The following is an 18128-nucleotide window of genomic DNA, read 5'->3' on the forward strand; positions in this document are numbered from 1 at the left end:
AGCCAGGATTGTTCTGAACTGACGAGTAGCTCAGTGACGGACGGCCACAAACAAGCACCCAGCTCCCGCGTGGAACGCAGCGTGCCGCACACTTCACTCTGGAACCGCACAGCCGCTCCTGAGCCGGACCGGGGTGGCCCGCCGCGCTCAGCGGCTCCCCTGCCCTCGGTCCCTCCCTCCGGGGACGGTGACGGTGTCTCCCAGGCCTGGGCTTTCCAAGCAGCGGCTCTTCCAGGAAGTGGGGGGAGGAGCCGTCAGCCTGGGGGACATGGTGTCCGGCGGGGCCGTGGGCTTCACCCCAGCCCCTGGGACGGAGACAGTGGGCCAGGAAAGGGTGATCGGGCCGGCACCTTGTGCAGAGGGTCCGAGGCCCAGGGCAGCTGCTTTCGGGGCAGACTGTGCAGGCAGCCCGGGCTGGGGGGCCAGGAATCAGGAGGAGCGTGGGCTGGGTGTGGGGAAAGGCGTAAACAACCTGCTCCCCCACATCAGCCTGCATCCCGGGGGACAGCCATCCCTCCCGGCCCACGTGGCCTCCCCCCCACCCCGCCCCCACTCCGCAGCCAGAGCCCCCACGGCCCCAGCCCCTTCCTCTCGGTCCTTCCCTCCCTCCGGAGTGGGTCTCTGGAGGAGCCACGTCTCCTGAGCCGCCCTGAGTGCTGCAAGGGGTGTCCCTGGCTGGGAGCCAGCCCGGCACAGCCCGCTGACCTTGTCGGCCAGTCCCTCAGACCCGGGGAAGGAGACAGGCAACTCGGAAACAGCAGGGAGCGAGGCGAGGACGGAGTGACAGGGACGTGGCACGTGGACTAGAGAGAGGATGTGAGAACGGCCAGGAGCCCAGACTGTCTGGGAACAGTGCCCTCTGGCCCTCAGCCTGACAGCTTGTCACAGGGCCCTGCCTCCGGAGGAAGACAGGCAGACAGGCACCCACACGGTGGCTGGAACCTGCAGCCCCTGTCAGGTGGGCAGCGGGGCCCTGACGTGGTCCCAGCACAGAGCACCTGCCCCTCCACCAGAGGCGCCAGGCCCCCTGCAGGCCAGCAGCCCCTCCCCGGGGCTTCACATGGTCCCCTCCGGCTCCCCCTTCCCTTCCTCCCCTTCAGAGGCGGGGTGCTGCTGTCCAGAGACCCCCTCCATCTCCCCTCTGCTTCCTGGGTGGGCCCAGCAGCTGGATGGGGAGAGAGGCGTGCAGGGGCAGTGGGGGGGGGGAGCGCGGAGGAGGGCTGTGGAAGATGGACGGCTCTGGGCTCTGCAGCCGGTGGGGAGCAGCTGCCTGCAGGGTCTGCACCCGGATCCCGGGGAGCAGGAGCGGAAATCCGCTTTTATCTCTGCTCGGGATCAGCAGGACTGGGAGGAGAGAAATGGCAGAGCAGCGGGGCGGGGGGGCCCTGGCAGCTCCAGGCGCTGAGCAGTCAGTCGGCCACAAAAACAAGTGTCATGCTTTCCCCTCCCCACACGCTACTGCCCATTTGGAACATGCGCACACGTGTACACACTCAGAAAACACGGGCCAGGCCGGGGCGGCTGCCGGCTAGCTGCAGGCACGCAGGTCACGAAGCCAACTGGCCGTCTCACTGATCACTTCAGCGGCACAGCCGGTGGCAGGGTGAGCGCTGGGGACCGGGAGAGGCCAATGCCACCAGGAGGGAGAGCCACCGCTCAGCCTGGACCCCGGCTGAGGGTTACCATGGAGCTCCTGAGCCAGGGAGGCGGCCAGGCTGGGACACCCCCGCCCCCCGCAGCTGTGAACTCCCAGCGCTTCCAGGGAGGTCCGTGCAGCCTCCATGGGGGCCCCGGGTCCCCCACTTACCAGCGAGGCCATGTGGGCAAACCAGCTAGCCTCTGTGTGTCCTCATTTCTCAGATGCGGGGATGCAGGACCGGCCTCCGGGTTCTCGCAGGAGTAGAGCAGAGAATAAATGGGAACCCCTTGCTTGGTAAAGTCTCCCACTCCCCAGTTCCTGCCCCTGCTGGGCTGCGGGGTTAACCTCGTGGGCCCTCTGAGTCCCTCCCTCTGGGCCTGCCTCCGAGGTGAGGTGCCCAGGAGCTCAGAGGGAGGCCGGCCTCTGGACGTGCACAGCCAGGGCCTGGGGAGCGGTGAGGATGGGGGGCCAGGCTCAGAGGGAGGGCCTACCTTCTCAGTTGCTGCCTTTTCTCATTCTTCCCCTCCCCACCTGCGGCTGCTTCCCCCACAGCATCCTTCTGGGGAGGGGCTCACGGGACCTGAGCTGCAGACACCCAACCAGATCGCCCTTCCTCCGGCGCCCAGGCGGGCAGCCCTCCCCCGAGAGGCCCGCAGCACGGCCACTGCCCCTCCCCAACCCTGGGAAACCTGCCAAGACCCACGAGATGGCCTGGCTGGCCTGGCTCAGTGTTGAGCGTCGACCTATGAGCCAGGAGGTCACAGTTCGATTCCCAGTCAGGGCACACGCCTGGGTTGCAGGCTCCATCCCCTATGGGGGGCGAGGAGGAGACCACTGATCTGTGACTCTCTCTCATCATTGATGTTTCTGTCTATCCCTCTCCCTTACTCTCTGAAATTGATAAAAATAATAATAAAATAAAATAAATGATGCATGTGGTGCTCTTACAGCTAACACTTGGCCCCTGGCAGCGAACACACAGACTCATGGTAGAAGCTGATGGAAGGAGTGCACCTGCCGACTCTCAGCCCGTCTGTGACCCAGAGCTAGAGCGGGCCCACTTGTCCCACAGGGCCAGGCCCTGCACATCCTTCCTTCCTAGTCCCCAGCCCCGCCCTCTGCCCTCTGCCCTCTGCCCTCTGCCCTCTGCCTTCCAGGGCTCGTGGCCCCGCCTACCTGCTGGGCCAGCTGGTCCCACTCGCTGGGGCTGAGCTGCACCTGAGGAGGTGAGACCTCACTCCACAGGCTTCTCCCTGAACAGAGGACAGCTTGGGAGTCGGGGTGCAGGGGTGAGGCTCCTTCCCAGGTTTCCGGCCTTCCGCTTCCTCACACCCCATGCCTAGTGACTCACCCCACCATCTTTTTGACTCTTTAATCGGTGTTGGGAAGAGAATACAGTTGACGCGGCAGCACAAGAGCTGCCGTGGTCCCAGCCCACACCCTGACCAGCCCCCAGGCCGCCGCTGGCGCGGTCCATCCCCGCACAGCCCGGCTCAGAGCTCCTGCCCGTGCGGGCGCGGGAGCCGGGAGCCTGTCCTTGCCGGGGCTGGCTGAGCAGGGCTCTGGGCAGGGGGGGGGGGGCCGCGGGCCGAACGTTAACTCCTGTAGCAGGTTCTACGGGCGCCTGCTCTGCCCGGAGAGGAAGGCTGTCCGCCTGGAGAGAGGTCTCGCACACAGCGGAGACTGAGTGGGCTGAGAGGGAAAGACGCTCCCCCACCGGAGGACAAAGCTGCCTGAACCATGCCTGGGCCCCGGGCAGCTGGAGGGGAGATTCTAGGGTTTGGGGGGGAGAAATTGTGTGGCCGAGCTGGAGGGGGGCAGGGGCTGCCCGGACCTCTGCGGGGTGAGGGAGGGAGGGCTGCCATTTACCCAGCACGACTCTGCGCCTGGCTCCGAGATGCGTATTTCACCGGAATTTCCCCACGGAACCCCCCACAGCTTGGGGCTGTGCTAACAGAGGAAGAGTGTTGAGACTCCAGGCTGTTACTGGTGGGTGACAATAGGGCTGGCAGGCGAGCAGGCATCACATCCAGACTCAACCTCGGTCGCCTGACTCCGGTGGCCAACGGCTTATCAGGATGCTCTCCTCCCTCTCACCCCCTGAAGTACAGGGGGTGCCCCTCACGCTGCTCACGGCATCCTGTCGGCCAGAGTCTCCTGGGCCCCCGAGGGACCATCCTCAGAGACAGATCTGAGAGGGACTCCCAGCAAGGTCTGCTCTGTGCCTCTGCTCCTAGGGCGCAGTTTTCAGATGAGATGGCAGTGGCTCATGACACTGGAACCTGGGGAATCGGACCCGAAGACCAGGCCTCTGGGCTCGCACTACCTCCAAGGGGCGCTCGGCAGGCAGGTTCCTCAGCCCGAAAGGGACCTGGCACAGGCATGCTGCTGTCACAGCCGCCTGAGCCCTGAGAGACACCTTCCCAGGGCCCCAGGCCTTGGCCCCAGGAGGAGGGAGAGCGGCTGTGACAGGGCAGCTCCTGCTTCTGCAGGAAGAACGAACTCTGCAGACGTCTCCGCACTAGAATGTTCTTCATAAACATTGGTTGGTTTTTCTGTGTTTTGTTGGGCCTGGGAGCCCCTCTCAGCAAAGGACACCGTCACCCAGGGAAGGAGAAGTCCAAAGTTCCCCAACTTCACCCCCTGGAAAGGCCACATGACTTCTGCCCCGGGCGGAGTTCACTTTGTGGCCACCGGAGACAGCGTCCTGCCGGCGGGGCTGCCCAGCCAATGACACGCAGAGCTGGTGATGTCATGCGCCTCCTGCGCCTCCTATTGGTGGCTGGCCCGCCAATCCTGCCGCGGAGCCGCCGGCGCTGGGCGGGGCCGGGAGGGCGGGCTGGGAGGGCTGCCCGCAGAGCGGCCTCATCCCTCTCTCCGGTCCCCCTGAGCATCCTACCGGGACGAAGGGATGGGACCACCCGCACCCCCGGACCAGCAGGGCAGAGCCGCTCTGGCCCAGGACAGGCTGGAGAACACAGGCGTGGAGCCTGCCCACCAGGCACCAGGGCGCAGGGCCCAGCTCACAGTGCACCCCTGTACCTCCCGGGGGACAGGGTCAGGGGACAGGACGGCACCCTCCTCCGCCCCAGACTCTCTGCCTTACCTGCCGCGGGACCGGGTGTCTGCGTCCAGGCTGCTGCCCAGGGCTGCCCTGTCCACTTCGCCCGGCTCTCTGCGGGAGGGGAGGGCAGGCGGCAAGAGCTGTGGGCCAGAGCCAGACCCCTCTCCCGCTCCTCCGCGGGGCCTGGCCACCCGGGGCTGTGGGACTGGCCGGAGGTGCTGGCAGCCAATGTCTCTGAAGAGCTCAAGTCCCCTACTCTGATGGGGGCGCCTCCTGAGAAGTCCCTGCAAACCCCTGGAGCGCCCCCCCCCCTCCCTGCAGAGGTCCGGGCAGCCCTGTCCCCCTCCAGCTCAGCCCATGGCCCAGTCGGTTTCTCACGGTTGGACCCGGGTGGCAAAGCGTCGGCGCCAGAGCATAGCCAAGGTGCTGAGCAGGAGGAGGGTGGTGCACATGGCTCGGCTGCCCCATCCCCTCGGGGCCGAGTCTGCCAAGGAGGCCAAGATGGCCCCTGCCGGCTCCCAAGCCCCTGCCGTGCCGCCTACGTTCCTGCTGTGATGGATTAGGAGGCTCAAGCTGATTACTGGGTCAGCAGGCCTGACCTTGTGCAGATGATTACCCTCCCTGGGCCCCGCTGCCCCCCCCCTCCCACCCCCACCCCCACACCCGTGCCCGGGAAATAGGCCTCGGTCTGTTCTGGCTCTAGACCAGTGTTTCCCAAACTTCTCTCATGATGAGAATCACCTGGTGGAGTTGTTAAACTACAGATTCCTGAATCCCAACTAAGAAACTAAGTTAAGTATACAATTTTACCTATATGTTCCCAAAAATTCTAGTTTAGCACTTCTTAGTTGGGATTCAGGAATCTGTGTTTTAACAACTCCACCAGGTGATTCTCATCATGAGAGAAGTTTGGGAAACACTGCTCTAGACGGACTAGACGTGGGCCTGGCCCTCCAGGCAGGGGTAGTGCAGACCAATGCACTAAAGCCATGGTGGGCAAACTGCGGCTCGCAAGCCACATGCGGCTCTTTGGCACCTTGAGTGTGGCTCTGCCTGGGCGAGTCTATTATGAAGAAGTGGCGTTAGAAGTTTAAGTTTAAAAAATGTGGCTCTCCAAAGAAATGTCCATCCTTGTCCTGTTGGTATTTGGCTCTGCGGACTAACGAGTTTGCCGACCAGGGCACTAAGGTGAGCAGTCACCATCATAGAGTGACCACCGGGCATGCTGGGAGCTGGGAGCGCGGGAAGCTGCCCAGCGGGTCGGGGCTCTGCATGTGCAGGCGCTCGGGGAAGGGTGGTCCTCAGACCCGAGGCCCTGCCAGAGGCCTGAACGCCAAGGTTCCAGCAACCGGAAGGTAAGAGGCAGAGGGCGGTGATACAGCTGCCGGGGGCGCCCAGGGGAGGGATAGCACACGAAGCCGGAAAGACAGAGGCCAGCGAGCAGAGGCCGGCTCAGTGGCTCCGTCCCACCCTCCAGGCAGTTCCCTCCAGCGGCTCTTCAGTAAGGACGGCGGGATGTAAGCGTGTGCTCCCGGAATAGATCTGTGCATCCGCTCACGGATGGTATACGTGCTGCTGTGCACACACGTCCTGCGCCACAGACACACGTAAAACATGTGAAGATTGAGGTACAAACAGCCCCGCCAGCATGGCCCCGTGGTGGAGCGTTGACCCAGGAACCAGGAGGTCACAGTTGGATTCCTGGTCAGGGCACAGGCCCGGGTTGTGGGTTCGACCCCCAGTGCGGGGCGTGCAGGAGGCAGCCGGTCCATGATTCCCTCTCATCACCGATGCTTCTCTCACTCCTCTCCCTTCCTCTCAAAATATGTATTTTTTGCCGAAACTGGTTTGGCTCAGTGGTAGAGCGTTGGTCTGCGGACTGAAAGGTCCCAGGTTCAATTCCGGTCAGGGGCATGTGCCTTGGTTGCGGGCACATCCTCGGTGGGGGGTGTGCAGGAGGCAGCTGGTCGATGTTTCTCTCTCATTGATGTTTCTAGCTCTCTATCTCTCTCCCTTCCTCTCTGTAAAATATCAATAAAATATATATTTTTTTAAAAATGTATTTTTTTTAGAAGATAAGAGATAAAAATAAGCAATTCTTCTACTCGCTTTCCACATCCCGGCGGAACTTCTTGGGCGGCCGCTGGGAAGGCCGCCGAACTGGCTCTGGGAAACGGTCATGGGTTTGGGGGTGGCCCAGGGCAGTGCGCTCGGTCTTGGCCCAGACGGGGTGCAGGGGGACCTGGATCCGAGAGTGGTGATAAGACACTGAGCCCACACCCTCTCCTAGATGAAGCCAGATTTTCTATCCTCCCTCCGCTGAGATGGAGCCGTGTCCGAGGCCCCTGCCCCCGGCCGCCGGGACTGCAGGAAGGAGCCGGAGCCTGAGGTCCCAGGGGGGCCGTCTGCTCGGAAGTGCGCGTTTTCAGATAAACATGAGGCTGAAGAGGGAGCCGGCCTCTGGCAGTCCTTGAGCGGTGGGATGAGGGCTTGGGAGGCGGGGTCACAGGGAGCCTGGGGGCGGGGGGACTGGACACACCGGATGGATGCCCTCACATGGTTCAGAGGAGCCGCCCAGCCTGGCCTCAGGCTTCCACGGGGACCTGGCCCCCCTCTGCTGGCAGGGCGGGACCCCTGGGGCGCTCAGAGGCGCAGTCCCCACGTCTCCCTGGGCAGAATGTGCCCCCTCCTCCCAGGACCCTCCCTACCAGGGGCCTCCCCACGCCTTCCTGACCCTCCCGGGTCCGCTGTGCCCAGCCGGCTGCCTCTCCGCACTTTGCTCACCAGGGCCAATGCCATGTAGGCCACCCAGGACTTCCCTCTGACGACATGGGTGTTACATGGGGGCGGGGGCTGGACGGAGGGCCTCTGGCGCGCCAGTCTGACAGTCCCCATCCCCGAAGTGGGTGATTGCGGAAGGCACTGGGGCAGGGAGACCTCAGTCCCAACCTCCGTGGCCGGCTCGGGGCTGGGGGCGGCGCCGCGGGGGGCGAGGCCAGAAGCCCCCTCCCTCCCCGGGAGCTCAGATCGGACCGGGCGCCCCGGAGGAGCTCGCGTCCACCCCGTGGCGGGCGGCCCCACCGCCAATGCCCGGACGTGTAGGACTTCAGCCCGTTCCCCGCAGCGAGAAGGGGGCACACGCCCGCGCCCCGACTCCCACCGCAGCGTGAGCGGAGACGCCGCGCCCCAGACCCGCCCCGCCCCGCGCCTCCCGGCGGCCCCCGCCCCGGCGCCCGGCCGCCCTCCGCCGGGACCACCCAGCGCGGCCCCTCCCGCGGCCAAACTCCGCGCCGCCCGCCCCGCCCCGCCCCGCACGGCCCGGCCCGGCCCTCACCTTGCAGGGCCCGGCCCCGGGACGCCGGGCTGGGGGTTTGGAGCGGATTTGTTTTTGCAACATTTTCCCAGCAGACCGCATCCCCGCCCCGCCCGCGGCCCCCGCCCCCGCCCCCCGCACATATACCAGCGCGCAGACACACACAGACACACACACGCACACACAGGCGCACACACGCGCAGACACACACACACAGATACGCACATACACGCACACACAGATACGCACAGACACGCACACAGACACGCACGCACACACACACGCACACCCGCGCGGCGCGCACACACGCTCCCTCCCTCCCTCCCTCCGGCGCCTCCCGCTCCCGCGCCGCCCGCCGCGCACGCAGCCGCCCGCTCCGCCCCGCGCCCCCCGCCGCCGCCGAGCGAGGCCGCCGGCGCCGCCGATGGAGAAAGTGCCGGGCGAGATGGAGAGCGAGCGCCGGGAGCGCGAGGAGCTGTCCGAGGCGGAGAGGACGGCGGTGCAGGCGACGTGGGCCCGGCTCTACGCCAACTGCGAGGACGTGGGGGTGGCCATCCTGGTGCGGTAGGTGTCGGGCCGGGAGGGAGGGAGGGAGGGAGGCGGCAGCGGCTGGCTTCGGGCGGGCGGGCTCGGCCCGGGTGGCCCGGGTCCGAGCTCCCAGGCGCGGCGGGGCCAGCCGGCGGGGGTCCCAGCAGCGCGGGCGCCGTGGGTGGCAGAGCTCTCACGGAGCCTCCCTGGCTCGGGGCGCGGGCTCCCGGGAACCAGGACCTCGATGAAGGAGGGCGCCCCGTCCCCCGCCTCCTGCCCTGGGAGCTCAGCCAGGCATCCGGCTGGGCTGCTCCGGACAGGGTTCTCGCACCCCCAGAGGGGTGCCTCAGCGGGGCTCCCCATTTTAGAGAAGGGAAAACTGAGGCTCAGCCCGCGAGGGGACCAGGAGGAGCAGAGCACTCTCTGCAGCTCATCCCCTTGAAGACGGTAAAGCCTCTCGGAAGGACAGAGCAAAGGGCAAGAGGGGAGAGGCCGGGAGGAACGGAGGCCGAGCCGCAGGCCTCCCCGCCTCCCGGCCTCCCCGCCTCCCCGCCCCGGAGCGCCCGGGGGGTCCCAGGTGAGGCGCAGGTGAGCCAGAGTCCCCCGGACCCCATGTCTGCGAGCTCCTGTGGAGGGAAGGGGGCAGGACAGGAGACAGGCCGCACCCTGAGCCACCTCCTGGGGGCAGAGGCCATGTGTCTGGCTCAGGGGTCATTAGGGCACCAGGTGGGCGGAGAGGCCCCTCGGCCTCCCCCAACACACACACACATACACACACACTCACACACACATACACACACACTCACACATATACACACACTCACACACACACACACACACACTCACTCACACACACACACTCACACACACACTCACACACACACACTCACACACACACACATACACACACTCACACACACACACACTCACACACACACTCACACATACAAACACACATACACACACTCTCACACACACACTGCTCTTCACCCACACACGCTGGCGCGTACACCGTTCCTATAGAGAAAGTGTCCCCGAGCCCCACTCGCCGCTGCTGACTGTAGCTCCGATCGCTGCTCACTTCCCACAAGTGCGGGGCCTGGGGTGCCCTCGCCCCCTCCCCGCCCCTGGCCCTGGCCGAGCGGAGCTCTGCAGTCGGGGGCAGAGCAGGGCCGTCATACCCCTGACGATGGGACCTCGCTGGGGAAAGACTCTGGAGTGCAGCCTGTCTGTCCGTCCACCTGTCTGTCCCCCAGTCCTGGCCGGGCCTGGCTCCTCTCCCCCGCCCGCCCCGCTCTCTCCCTCTGCCTCCCCCAAGCCTGGGACCTCCCAGCTCCGCGCGGATGCGCTCCAGTTCCAATGCGGAGACATTTGGGAGGAGAGAGAACAGGCAGCACTCCGGGGAGTTGGAGGAGGCGTCCTGAGGCGGGGCAGCTGTTTCGGCAGCGCCCAGGGGTGGTGGGGACAGGGGTGGAGGGGGAGCTGAGAGGGGGTTCAGATCCCGGAGCCTCAGGCATTCGGAGGCGCAGATCCACATGGGGGAGCGCCCACACAGGCACACCGAGCCAGCTGCCTCCCGGGGCGCCCTCAGCCCTGTGCAGGCACCCCCCCCCGCCCCGCCTCAGGACGCCAGGTGCACCCAGGGATCGCCAGGAGGAAATGACAGTCCCGGGACAGGCCTTGGGACGTGTCTAAGATGTGGCTCCTGGGTCCCCCCCTCCAGGGATGGGGGCGCACAGAGGAAGGCGCTGCCCCTGAGGGCTGGGCTGCCTGAGCTCTGAGCTCTGGGAAGGTTCCTTCCCCCATCCGCACCCCTCCTGCTCCTTCCCCCATCCGCACCCCTCCTGCACGGGTCCTGACCCTCGCAGGGGCCCAGGGCTGGGCTGCAGGCTGTGTTGACCAGAGCGCTGGGCATTGAGATGGGCCCACCGTTGGTCTGAGAAGGCCCGAGATCTGACCTGCCCGCAACCCAGGGCACGCTCCCCGGAGCCCACTCTGTGCTGAGCAGGGTCCAGCGGACCCCGCCACAGCCCCTCCCTGCCAGCCCCAGCCCCTGCCCCAGCCCCAGCCCAGCCCCAGCCCCAGCCCCAGCCCCAGCCCCTCCCTGCCAGCCCCAGGCCCAGCCCCAGCCCCAGCCTAGCCCCAGCCCCAGCCCCAGCCCCAGCCCCAGCCCCTCCCTGCCAGCCCCAGCCCCAGCCCCAGCCCAGCCCCAGCCCCAGCCCCAGCCCAGCCCCTGCCCCAGCCCCAGCCCCAGCCCCAGCCCCAGCCCCAGCCCCAGCCCCAGCCCAGCCCCTGCCCCAGCCCAGCCACAGCCACAGCCCAGCCACAGCCACAGCCACAGCCCCAGCCCCAGCCCCAGCCCCAGCCCCAGCCCCAGCCCAGCCCCAGCCCAGCCCCAGCCTCACCAGCCTTTTTCCCTTTCATCCCCCGCTCTCTCCCAGGACCTGGCCCATGGGGCGCTATAGGGGGATAAGGGCAGGGTGTGGTAAGCTTCTCAGGTATCCCAAAGCAGCCCCCACCCTGGGCCCCTCAGGTTTGTCACAGCCCCTCCTGTCTCCCCCCCCTCCCCCTGGGCTGAGGCAGAGGAGCCCTGATCCCCCAGGGGAGTCAGCAGCCGCAGTGCTGGGGCAGAGGAGGCTGCTGGGGTGTGAGCAGCCCCCCCGCACTCCCTGCAGGGAGAGGAGAGGGAGCACCCCGGCGCTGCCCCCACGCAGACAAGCCGGGGGCAGGCTCCCCCGAAGCCTCGCTGCCCCTGGAGCAGAGCGGCTCCCGGGGCCGGCGGCTGGGGCTTCTCCGGGATGCACAGGCCCCGATGGGGGCGGGGAGGAGGGTCAGGAGTAAACACTGGGAGCCAGGAGCGCAGCCAGCACGGAGGAGCAGAGCACGCGGCCCTGGACTCCCCTGCACGGACCCTGGACCGTCATCCCTCAGGGCCACCATCAGGGGCTGAGGCAGGACGCTGACCTGGGTCCCAGGCCACCCCCTCCCCACCCCCACACTGCCAGGGGGAAACTGTCCGAGCGGGGACCGCCGCCCCCTCCTGGCCAGCCGCCAGCTCCATCAGCGCCGGGCAGAGCTCAGGTGAAGGAGCTCGCACAGTAGGTGCTCAGCAAGTGCTCCCGGGCGCTCCTCACGGTGAAGGGGGTGGAGTGACTGCTCAGTCGTGGGAATTAACGGAGAGAACAGGCGGGGAGGCTGTGCCCCCCGAGCACCCCCCTCTCCCCCGCCAATAGAAGCCACTCTTTTCACTGCACTCTCACTCCCCAGGGTCCGCAGCCCCAGGAGGGCCGGGTCTGCACATCTGTGCTTCATGGCGATGCTTCTGTTTTTTTGTGTTTTTTGTTTGTTTGTTTGTTTTCTTAATATATTTTATTGATTTATTTTTACAGAAAGGAAGGGAGAGGGATAGAGAGTTAGAAACATCGATAAGAGAGAAACATCCATCAGCTGCCTCCTGCACAGCCCCTACTGGGGATGTGCCCGCAACCAATGTACATGTCCCTGACCAGAATCGAACCCGGAACCCTTCAGTCCACAGGCCGACGCCCTATCCACTGAGCCACACCGGTCAGGGCACGATGCTTCTGTCTTGAGACTCAGCGCCTCCGCTGTCCGCACCGGCGTGTCTGTGAGGTGGCGCGTGCCGGGCGGAAGGGACCCTCTCACGTGCGCAGACAGGAGGCGGCGAATCCTCTGCCCGAGGTCACGCTTGGCCTCAGAGAGGGGCTTCCCCGTCTCCACCAGGCCGCGTGCTGTCCCTCCCGACGCGGGCCAGCGGCCCCCTGCCTCTGCTCTAGCTCTGGGGTCTGAGGGCCGTTTGGGCAGATGATCAGCTCTCTGCTCACCCCGGGGCCGCTCCAGAACAGGAAACAGCCTGAGGAAGCGGGTCCGAGACCCCTGCGTCCTCCAGGCTCCCGTTAGGTCTGCGTGCCCACCGAGTCTGCGTGCGCCTCCTGTGGCCTCCTGCCCGCTGTCAGCGTCCTGGGCCCGGGGCCCGGGGTGAGCCAGAGGGAGCTGAGCCCCGCTCTGCCCGCGGGCTGTGGAGCCCTGTAAAGGGTGGCCGGGCACCCACCCTGGCCGTGCGGGGAGGCAGGTGCTGGGCCAGCGGACGCTGGGGGAGGCACCCAGGGACTCCTGCCAGCGCCCAGGGCGGCTGCGGGGCCGGGGTTGCCCGGAGGCAGGGAGTGCGATGGGGCTGGAGGCGCGGGCGTGGGCAGGTCTGAGGGTGGACGTCTGAAAGAGGCTGGGACCCAGGGTAGGGAGGTGAACAGTGAGGAGCCGCTGACAGTGTTGGAGCCTGAGAGCGATGTGATGAGAGTGAGCATTCCACACGTGCGCACACACAGGCACGTACACATATGTGCACATACACATGCATACACACATGTGCACACACGCACGGCATGGAGGGGCTGGAGAAGGGCCTGGTGCTGCAGCGGGCGGGCTCCCGAGAGGGCGGGAAGGCACTCAGGGCCGCGCCATCAGGGGCTCCGCGGCTCTGTGGTTATGTGCCCCCGCCCCCCAGCTGCTGGTCACTGCGGGCAGAGGCGGATCTGTCTGTCCCGTCGGCTGGGAGGCCGGGGAGTGGGGGCAGCCACAAAGGGGCTCCCGCTCCAGCAGCCCGCCGGCCGGCTCCCGGGCCCCGCGCCCGCTCTGTGAGGACTCCGCTCACAGTGTCCAGGTCTCATTTCATCTATACAGTTCACGGACGCGAGAGGAACTATGGAGCCATTTCACCAATGAGGACACTGAGGCTGGCAAAGGCTAAATGACGGGCCGGGCCACACTGGCCGAGCATTCCTGAGAGAGAGAGAGAGAGAGAGAGAGAGAGAGAGGGAGGGAAGGAGGGAGGGAGAGAGAGAGAGAGAGAGAGAGAGAGAGGGAGAGGGAGGGAGAGAGAGAGAAGCTCTCGCCTCGCTGCGCATTGGGGGGAGTGAGGGCTTGGGAAGGGGCGAGGACAAGGAAGGCAGAGGCCGGGGTGAGGCCGAGTCTGGCCCACAGAATGCCCGGGATAGGGGAGAGAGCCACAGGAGGTCTGTGTCTGCGGGACAGCTCAGGGTGCTGAAAACGGCGGGCGTGGGCCCTGCCTCTCCCGGCCCGCACCCCGTGTCCTGGCCGCCTGGGGGGGGCCCGGGGCCGCTCCTGCCTCATCGCCCCGTCCCCCCCAGGTTCTTCGTGAACTTCCCGTCGGCCAAGCAGTACTTCAGCCAGTTCCAGCACATGGAGGAGCCGCTGGAGATGGAGCGCAGCCCGCAGCTGCGGAAGCACGCCTGCCGCGTCATGGGGGCCCTCAACTCCGTGGTGGAGAGCCTGCACGACCCCGAGAGGGTGTCCTCCGTGCTCGCCCTGGTGGGCAAGGCCCACGCCCTCAAGCACAAGGTGGAGCCCGTGTACTTCAAGGTGTGTCCCCCTCGCCTGCTCCCGGCCGCCTGCAGGCTGGGGCGGGGGGCTCCCCGGACAGGGAGTGACCACTGGGCCACCCAGTCCCCCTGGCTGGGCTGTGACGGAGGGGCAGCAGGATGGAGGGGCTGGTGTGTGGGTTCTGGGGGCTGGGGGGGCAGGGCACCCAGGCGTTGACGCCCCCTCCTCCTCCCGCCCTCAGATCCTCTTGGGGGTCATTCTGGAGGTGATCGCCGAGGAGTTTGCCAACGACTTCCCGCCCGAGACGCAGAGAGCCTGGGCCAAGCTGCGCGGCCTCATCTACAGCCACGTGACCGCGGCCTACAAGGACGTGGGCTGGGTACAGCAGGTCCCCAACGCCACCACGTGAGGAGCCGAGGGTGGGCCGGGCGCGCCCTAGTCTCCGTCTCCCCGGGGCCCAGGGCTGGCCTGGCAGGAGCCCTGAGGGAGGCGGGCCTGGGAGCAGACGCAGCAGGAAAGGCCGCATAAGCCTGGGCCCCTACGCCCGCCGCCGGCCTGCGTGAGCTGTGAGCCCCCATTAGACCCCCAGCCCGGAGGGGGGCCTTCTCAGCACCTAGGCCCCTAGGCAGGGAGGGCAGAGCCCCTAGGAGGGCAGGGCAGAGGCTGGGCGGGGAGGGCGGAGGCTGGGCGGGGAGGGCGGAGGCTGGGCGGGGAGGGCGGAGGCTGGGCGGGGAGGGCAGAGGCTGGGCGGGGAGGGCGGAGCCTGGGCGGGGAGGGCAGAGGCTGGGCGGGGAGGGCAGAGCCTGGGCGGGGAGGGCAGAGGCTGGGCGGGGAGGGCAGAGGCTGGGCGGGGAGGCTGGCTCCCGGGCCCAGAGGCAGCGGGCGCTTGCTGGCCGCTCCCTGGGCACGGGTCACATGGCTGTTTCCACCTGGGCGGCCGCTCTGCTCCTCGGCCGGCGCGGCGGGAGGGCAGTCACGCGGGCCGCACACACGCCGGCGCGGCCAGCCCAGCCGGAGGCCGGGGTGTCCCTCAGGCACACACACCGCGGTGTTTACTTCTGGGCTGACCCCAGGGCCGTTCCCAGTTCTGGGTGAGCGGTGGCTCCGCGAGGGTGGCGGCCGGCTCGGAGCAGAGGGGAGGGCTGGCCCCCGCCCAGACGCGGCGGCTGGGAAGGCTCGGCCGCCCGGTCCCCGGGGGCGGCTGGCGGAGCTGGGCAGGCGGGGCGGGAGCGGAGGCGGGATGGGAAGCGGGGTCAGCCAGCAGCCCGGACACGCGCTGTAGAGAAACATCCCCCGCGGGTTCCCAGGCCTGGGGCGGCCCGCCCCGCTCCCTGCTGGCCCGGGGCCGGGCTGCTTGCTCTCAGCCTCCTGGTGGGCTGTGGGCGCAGCTCCGAGGGGAGGTCCCCTGGCGGCCTTGGGAGGCCAGGCCTCTGACCGGCCATCCATCCGTCCGTCCCCTGAGGATGCTGGCCCGGCTCTCCGCTTCCTTCCCCGCCCCCATCGCCCGCAGCCTCCAGGTGTGCACAGCTGGCCCTGCTCTGCCCGCCCCGGGTGGATGGAGGCAGGGGGTTACCTGTGCGGAGGGCCAGGGGACGGGCTGGGGAGCCAAGGGGCAGGCGGGCCAGTGGCTGGGGGTAGGTGGGGATAGAGGGGAGAGACTTGCCCTCCCACCCTCTCCCCAGGCAGCCTCTGCCGCCAGCGGGCTTGTTTACAGCCAGGGCCGAGACTTCCTGCTTCCAGAGAAGGCCTTTTCCACAGGGGCCTGCAGGGACCGAGCGCGGGCTGGCCAGCGAGGCCCGTGAATCAGAAACATGTGGACCCGCTTCCCGACACCGAGCCCCGCCCCCCCCTTCTTGCCCCCGCTGTGCCCCGGGGACTTAAATCTCCCCCCACAACCCCGAGAATTGGGAAACCATCCGACCTCCTCATCCGCCCCTGCGTCTCCGTGGAGACGGCTTCTGGGGAGGGTGGCCGGGCCCTGCCCCCACCTGGCCGGCCACCGGGCAGTGGGGGTACCCCCTCCCCAGCTGGGCCATCGGGGGGATGGTTCTCCCCCCTCACCCCCCCAACTCTGCTGAGGCCCCAGGCGGCCGGAGCCCGGAGCCGGAGCCGGGAGGGAAGGAGGGAGGGAGGGAGGGACAGGCCCACGTGGGAGGAGGGCCTCCATCCAGCTCCTCTTATCGGGACGGGTGGGCCAGACGCCGCTGTTTACCGAGCTGTCTCTGCCTGAGGGCGTGGGTGCGTGTTTGTGGGTGCGAAGGCGGAGGGGGGGGGCGCGTGGTGCCGAGAGCAAAGGGCCGTGTGTGCGGAGCCTGCCCCTGGGTGGTCCGCGGGGGCCGCAGGCGGGCCGAGCACGCACTCCTGTCCATCACAGCAGAGCGACTCCCATTGGCCTGGCTCTTAGCAGCTGGGAGACCGTGCCCACAGCCCTGCCCCTCCATTCCCTGCTGTAGGTGCCCACAGCCCTGCCCCTCCATTCCCTGCTGTAGGGACCACGGGCTGGGGTTCAGGTGGCCCACGGACCTGCCTGGGCCTTGGGCCCCTGGGCTGCTGTCCCCTGTGCCACGCGGGGTCTCAGCTGCTAGCACCCCGCCCCACGCGCCCCCCCATTCCTGACCCCCGGTCCCAGTCTGTGCCCCCTGTGACCTGCTGCTCCCTCTCTCGTCCACAGCCCCCCGGCCACGCTGCCTTCCCCCTCGTCGGGGCCCTAGGGCCGCCGCTGTCCGCCCGGCTCGCCGGCAGCCCCCGGAGCGGAAGGCCGCGCTCTGAAGACCCTCCTGACCCTCCGCCGCCGGGCGCCAGGGCGGCCGGAGGGACCCCGCCGGCGCATCTTCCTGGACGGGCCTCTGCCTCGAGCCCCCGGCGGCGGCGCTGGATGCTGACCCCGCGGCGGCGCGGCCTGCGGGGTGGGGGGCCCTTTCCCCCCAAAGAGCCAGGCCCTCGCTCCTTAGCTTTTCTACTTATCACCGTAGAGGCCCCGCTGGCAGCCGGCGGGCGCGGCGGGTCTGTGTGGCCGCGGGCTGCGCCAGGCCCGCCCCGTTTCTATCGCCCGGCCAGCATGCAGGTCTCTGTCACCTCTAGACTATCACGCACACATATCTACCATATTACATACGATATATTCTATATGCAGCCTCTATAAAGATATATATACACTCACATCTATACTGTGTACTCACGGGGGGGGCCCTCGGGCCCGCTCCCTGCGCGCGGGGCAGGGAGGGGCCCTGTCCGTGCTTCTGGGCAGAGGACGGGGTGTTCTGGCAGAGATGAGGGTCCCGCGTGGGCACAGAGGGGAGCTGGGCCTGTGGGCGGGGCTGGGGGTGACCCCGGGGCCTGCGTGGGCAGGGTTGGGGTGACGCAGCCCATTCTGGGACGGGCTCCCACCTCCCTGCGAGAAGGATTTGGCTCTCCTTTCTTTTACCCCACACAGAGGGATGCGTGTGGCTCGCTGCCCTGCTCCCTCAAGGTCAAGGGCAGGCAGGGGGGCCGGGAGTTCCAGGCCAGGAGGCCTGTGCTGGGGGAGGGGCAGAGATAGAGCCCCATCTGCCTTTGTCACGAAGCCGGCCCGGCCCCAGCGGGAGGGGGGCGGCGGGACAGGGCCAACTGCCTCCCGATGGAGCCCAGAGGCCGGGGCCCCGTCCCCGCCCTCCCGGCGGCTGGCTGGCGGGCGGGCAGGCGGTCCAGTCCCTCCATCTGGGTCAGGGCCGCGGGGACACCCCATGTGCGCCCCTCGGTCACGTGTGTCGCCGTCCTCAGGATGTTCTGCTGCTGTGACTGTTGTGCCGTGTCCCCTCCGGTGCCCTCCGTGTGACTGCCTGTCCTCCTTTTGTAGTTTCTGATGTTTGTAACCAGACCCGGCGTGTCATTAAACAGACTCCTCTTCCTGTGTCTGCTCCTCGTGCTTCCTGCCATCTGCCTCGCCCTCGGCCTCCTCCCCCCTTCCCCAGCCTCCCTGTCTCCCCGCCACCCAGCCCGGTGTCTGCCTGGGCTGGTGCTGGACCCTGGGAGTGGGGTCCACCCCCCTGGAGACTGGGAGCCGGGCTTTGGTGGGGGTGGTGTTTTTGAAGTCGGGGGGGGGGGGGGCTCTCATCTTTTGTTCTGGCGACCTCCCCGGGAGAGTGGGATAAGGGAGGGAGGAGGGCCCAGCCGGTCCCAGGGTCCCAGTGAGGCCTTGGTCTTTGGGGGAGGGGTGAGGGGGGTGAGGGGGCTCGGGCCAAGGC

General features: G+C 67.6%; 2 protein-coding genes across 3 annotated transcripts; one reads left to right on the plus strand and one right to left on the minus strand.

The window, feature by feature from the left end:
* Window positions 1–1247: 1247 nt before the first annotated feature.
* PRCD (photoreceptor disc component) lies at window positions 1248–5303 on the minus strand. The gene is made up of 4 exons (XM_084862120.1): window positions 5082–5303; window positions 4746–4814; window positions 2816–2892; window positions 1248–1890 (listed from the first exon to the last, which is right to left on the minus strand). The coding sequence occupies exons 1-3, from the start codon at window positions 5153–5155 to the stop codon at window positions 2874–2876; spliced, it is 162 nt and encodes a 53-aa protein (XP_084718246.1). The 5' UTR covers window positions 5156–5303; the 3' UTR covers window positions 1248–1890; window positions 2816–2873.
* Window positions 5304–8167: 2864 nt separating this feature from the next.
* CYGB (cytoglobin) lies at window positions 8168–17796 on the plus strand. Of its 2 annotated transcripts, none has more exons than XM_084862091.1 (4): window positions 8168–8580; window positions 13713–13944; window positions 14147–14324; window positions 16577–17796. In XM_084862091.1, the coding sequence occupies exons 1-3, from the start codon at window positions 8441–8443 to the stop codon at window positions 14312–14314; spliced, it is 540 nt and encodes a 179-aa protein (XP_084718217.1). In that variant the 5' UTR covers window positions 8168–8440; the 3' UTR covers window positions 14315–14324; window positions 16577–17796. The 2 variants fall into 2 exon arrangements, with proteins under 2 accessions (XP_084718217.1, XP_084718216.1); XM_084862090.1 differs by having other exon boundaries at window positions 8169–8580; window positions 14147–14310.
* Window positions 17797–18128: the final 332 nt, after the last annotated feature.

The sequence above is a fragment of the Pipistrellus hanaki genome (assembly GCF_964339955.1).
Source record: "Pipistrellus hanaki genome assembly, chromosome: 16".
NCBI lineage: Eukaryota > Metazoa > Chordata > Mammalia > Chiroptera > Vespertilionidae > Pipistrellus > Pipistrellus hanaki.